Source organism: Marmota flaviventris, chromosome 6 (assembly GCF_047511675.1).
Source record: "Marmota flaviventris isolate mMarFla1 chromosome 6, mMarFla1.hap1, whole genome shotgun sequence".
NCBI classification, from domain to species: domain Eukaryota; kingdom Metazoa; phylum Chordata; class Mammalia; order Rodentia; family Sciuridae; genus Marmota; species Marmota flaviventris.
The window spans coordinates 126,231,610-126,237,059 of record NC_092503.1 but is presented as its reverse complement, the minus strand read 5'-3'; the positions used below and the strand labels follow the sequence as shown (position 1 = coordinate 126,237,059).

Sequence of the window (5,450 nt, the reverse complement as noted above, 5' to 3'; positions counted from 1 at the left end):
TATTTATCTTTCTAAAATTTTCTCTTTTAATTTTTTTTACAGTAACACATTCTTCAGGAATCATTCTAACACTTTTTTTTTTGGCATGAGGAGGTACTAGGAATTGAATCCAGGGCCACTGAGCCACAGCCCCAGCCCACCCACCTCCCACCCCTTTTATATTTTATTTAGAGACGGGGTCTCGCTGAGTTGCTTAAGGCCTCACTAAGTTATTGAAGCTGTCTTTGAACTTGTGATCCTCCTGCCTCAGCCTCCTAAATCACTGGGATTTAGAGGCCTGGGCTAATGTGTCTGGTTATTCTAACACTCTTGCTCCAGATTTCTAGCTTTTGTAAATGTTTAACACTCTGAGATGATGTGTATGTGACTATGTGCCATTTTGTTGCTATCTCAATTCAAAAATGTATTTTCATTTAGTGCTTTGAGTGGAAGTAATTGAATCAGAAGAAAGGTTCTTCTCAAAGTTCTATAAGTGTATCTAATTGAATCTAAATATATTTTACTCTGTGTAAGCATACTTGAATCACCATTAAATTTGATATTCTTCATCATTTATTTCTTCCATATGTATGATTACCTGAATAGGAATTCAGTGATATAACCAGATAAGTGGCGGTAAACTAAAAATGCTGAAAACTAAAGTCACTTAATAATAAAGATGATTTGTTCCATGAAAATTGTCTTCCCTCAGTAGATCAGTTACTCAGATATCTCTCTAAAATATATGAAAAGTCAAGAGTTTAAAAGTTATGACATATAAAATTTAAAAACTGAGTATTATTTCTTTATATAACTCTTTACTCAGTAATATTTCAAACTGACATAAATATAACAAAACACTACATTTTTCTTTTAATCAGACTACATTTTCATATTAACATGCTGTTTTACCTCTAGCTTTGTATCTTATTTTCAATTATCTATTGATCATCTGTCTATCCATTTATCTCTCTATCAGTCTATGATATATAATCTCTACTGGAGTACTTGGAAGATGTGGTATTTACTGCTAAATACTTCACTGTTTATTATCTAAGAAATAGGGCAGTGTTTTACATATTTCTGTGTGGATATAAAATTCAGTAAATTAATTCAGGGGATAATATTATCTAATTGCTAGTGCATATTCATATTTCCCCAGTTGCATTAATAATGTTGTTAATAGCTATTTTTTCAAGTATATGGCCACCTATTGAGATATTCTGTGTTTTTTGTCTTTTTTAATTTGGACCACTTCCTTATTCTCATTGCTATCATTGACCTTGACAATATGTTTAGTTTCAATTTGGGTTTGGGTTATGTGTCTTCATTATTAGAAATAAGCTCTGTATTTTTGGTAGTAATATCTCTGAAATTACACTGCACTGTGTTCAGAGAATCACATCAGCAGCCACATATTGTTGGTTTGTCTTAAAACTGGTGACATTGACAAGTGTCATGTTGTTATAAGGGTGTCCACCATGTCCTTCCACTTTTTACTTTGTAATTAGCAAGTTTTTGTGTGAGGAAATAATTTAGACCCTATAAATACCTTCTTCATGTATCCTTCTGGTTCTTGAACCATATCTTTATGATGTGTGTGTGTGTGTGTGTGTGTGTGTGTGTGTGTTTATGTGACTGCTTTCTGCAGGTAACAGAAAACAAATGATGATGGAAAACTTCAATGGTACCTCTGAAGACTATTTTATTCTGTTGGGTTTTTCTAATTGGCCTCAAGTAGAAGTAGTTCTTTTTGTGTTGATCTTGGTATTCTACCTAATGACACTGATAGGCAACATGTTCATCATCGTCTTGTCTTACCTGGATTCCCATCTTCATACTCCCATGTACTTCTTCCTCTCAAATCTCTCTTTTCTGGATCTCTGCTACACTACCAGCTCTCTCCCACAACTGCTGGTGAACCTCTGGGGCTCAGAGAAGACCATTTCTTATGCTGGTTGCATGGTTCAACTTTACTTTGTCCTTGCCTTAGGAGCCACAGAGTGTATCCTGTTGGTGGTGATGCCCTATGACCGTTATGCAGCTGTGTGTAGACCCTTGCATTACACTGTCCTCATGCACCCTGGATTCTGTCACTTGCTTGCTGTGGCTTCTTGGGTATGTGGTTTTACCAACTCAGCAGTTCATTCTCTCTTTATCCTCTGGGTACCCCTCTGTGGAAATCGACAAGTGGATCACTTCTTCTGTGAAGTACCAGCAATCCTGCAATTATCCTGTTTTGACACTCATGCTAATGAGTTGACTCTCATGGTCACCAGCTCTGTTTTTGTTCGTGTACGTCTTATCCTCATTTTCACCTCCTATGGTGCCATTGCTCAGGCAGTACTGAGGATGCAGTCAACTATTGGACTTCAGAAAATCTTCAGGACATGTGGAGCCCATCTTATGGTGGTCTCCCTCTTTTTCATTCCAGTCATGTGCATATATCTTCAACCATCAACTGAAAATTCTCAAGACCAAGGAAAGTTCATTGCTCTGTTTTATACTGTTGTCACACCTAGCCTCAATCCACTCATATATACCCCCAAAACAAAGATGAAAGAGGGGCAGTTAAGAGACTAATGGAGAGAGAATAACCTGTATGACTCTGAAATTCATAGTATAATGGTGCATCTCTTCACCAATAGTTCATCCATCCATCCATTCAGCCACTTTACTCACTCAACACTTATTGAACAACTACTCTTATAAGGCCACAGACTTCTTCCTAACATACATTAATAAAACATAGTCTACCTAAATAGTATTCAATTCTGGAGAACACAGCCATGTAAATCAAGACCAAATATCAACATATTTTTCCATATTGAAATCTAATGTTACTGGAGTGAGATGGTATCTTAGGGTAATTTGGCAGCCATTATGAAGTCAAACAACAAGTGCTGGCAAGGATGTGGGGAAAAGGGTACACTTGTACATTGCTGGTGGGACTGCAAATTGGTGCAGCCAATTTGGAGAGCAGTATGGAGATTTCTTGGAAAGCTGGGAATGGAGCCACCATTTGACCCAGCTATTCCCCTTCTCGGTCTATTCCCTAAAGACCTAAAAAGAGCATGCTACAGGGACACTGCTACATCGATGTTCATAGCAGCACAATTCACAATAGCAAGACTGTGGAACCAACCTAGATGCCCTTCAATAGACGAATGGATAAAAAAATGTGGCATTTATACACAATGGAGTATTACTCTGCATTAAAAATGACAAAATCATAGAATTTGCAGGGAAATGGATGGCATTAGAGCAGATTATGCTAAGTGAAGCTAGCCAATCCCTAAAAAACAAATGCCAAATGTCTTCTTTGATATAAGGAGAGTAACTAAAAACAGAGTAGGGTCGAAGAGCATGAGAAAAAGATTAACATTAAACAGGGATGAGAGGTGGGAGGGAAAGGGAGAGAGAAGGGAAATTGCATGGAAATGGAAGGAGACCCTCAGGGTTATACAAAAGTACATACAAGAGGAAGTGAGGGGAAAGGGAAACATAATACAAGGGGGACTAATGAATGACAGTAGAGGGGGCAGAGAGAGAAGAGGGGAGGGGAGGGGAGGGGAGGGGGGATAGTAGAGGATAGGAAAGGCAGCAGAACACAACAGACACTTGTATGGCAATATGTAAATCAATGGATGTGTAACTGATGTGATTCTGCAATCTGTATATGGGGTAAAAATGGGAGTTCATAACCCACTTGAATCAAAGTGTGAAATATGATATATCAAGAACTATGTAATGTTTTGAACAACCAACAATAAAAAATTTTAAAAAAAGAAATCTAATGATATTTTCCAAATATCAACATGATTTTTCCAAATTGCAATCTAAATGAATTCAAAGTCTTTTTAAATTGAAAATGATTCAGAAATTTCTTGTAACTATTGATGTAATAGCAGTTAATAATTTTAATGCAAAGTCAATGTGCTCAATTGAAATCATCTTTACAATATGTCTTTTAATTTCTTGCTTTTTTAGGCAGAATACTTTATCTTGTGTATTTAGTTTAGGTATACACATAGCAAAATAACTTAACTATTTCTCTCCATTACTATCCTTTGTTGCATATAGCTATGATTTGAATATGATTTCCTTGTGTCACTATAGATTCATGTACTGGAATGCAGTTCTTAGCATGGCAGTGTGAAGTGGTGATGAAGAGTTGTCAAACACTGGAAGGTCATAAAATTATCATGGTTTCTGAAGTTGGAAGAGATTACTATACTTCTTATGGGACTCTGATTGTCCATTCCTGTGAAAGTTGTCAGACAAAAGAAAGCCTGTCCCCAAATTTCTATGCTTGTCATGTCACATTGTCTTTCACATTCTCATATAATGGACTATCACAATGGCACCTATTTTTAAGCCCTCATCAAAACTGATCTATGACATTGCCGTGCTCTTGAGCCTTCAAAACTTTAAAATAAATAAAGGTCTTTTTTGTTTATAAGTCCCTAACTTCAGGAATATTGTTATAGAAACAGAACATGGACTAATACCCATGGTAAATATAAGGAGGAAATCAGGTCCAAATTCTTTCATATCTTTTATCCTTATTTTTTAAAGAAGTAAGACTTGAGTTGTAGGTGGATACATTTAGAAACTGTGACACATAGCTGGTCAAGTAATATCATCACAGGCTAGGAAGAGTTAGGTAGAGGAAATTCTTGGAACACCTGCATATTCTGTTATAGAGAATATGTGAGACAATTGAGAACAGGACTCTGAAATTTACTTGACAACAATGGATATTTCAAATAAATGTTGGAAAACACTAGAACATTTTTAAGATTAAAAGCCATTGCATGGAAAATTATTTTTTTAAATCTTGGTCTAATTTGAGTATTAATGTCTAAGAAGAACATTATGAAAGTTACCTTTATATTTTCCAAATAAAGAAATGTATTTTAAAAACAGAAAGTTTTGCAAGCTTTATTATTATTAACAAAATCCATTTAATATTATTTCCTATATGTCACTCTTTGAGTTTAAGTTATATCAACTGGAGTAGAATAATGAGTAAATGACAATTTGATATAAGTAACAGCTTGGCAATGCTTGGATTTTATCTCAAAGTCAAATGCGAGCTGTAGTTTTGAGGGCTTTTAAAATTCATCTAATATTGATAAAGTTCTTCATAATTATCATTATAATTTACATTCCCAACAGCACTTACACTATTCCCATTTCTTCACATGCTCACTGATACTTTCTTTTGTCTTCTTCATGATAAACATAATAACAGAGTGAATTGTGAGATGTGAGGTGACACCTACCATGGTAGCCTGGTTCTTGGCCCACTGGAAATAGGGGCCACAGGCACAAGCCTACTTGTTCTGGTCTGAACTATGGTGCCACAGAGGATGACTGGTACTGGGTTTCACTGGGGAGGATGCTAGTGCTGAGGTCTGCACCAAAGTCAGGTGCTGACTTCACTCTCTATTTTCTGTATCAGGGAA

The 5,450-nt window shown here is 36.1% G+C and overlaps 1 protein-coding gene across 1 annotated transcript; it reads left to right on the top strand.

Moving 5' to 3' along the window:
* Positions 1-1,650: 1,650 nt before the first annotated feature.
* On the top strand, positions 1,651-2,562 carry LOC139706260 (olfactory receptor 2J3-like). The gene has a single exon (XM_071613965.1). It carries the CDS (start codon positions 1,651-1,653, stop codon positions 2,560-2,562), a length of 912 nt encoding a protein of 303 aa, XP_071470066.1.
* Positions 2,563-5,450: the final 2,888 nt, after the last annotated feature.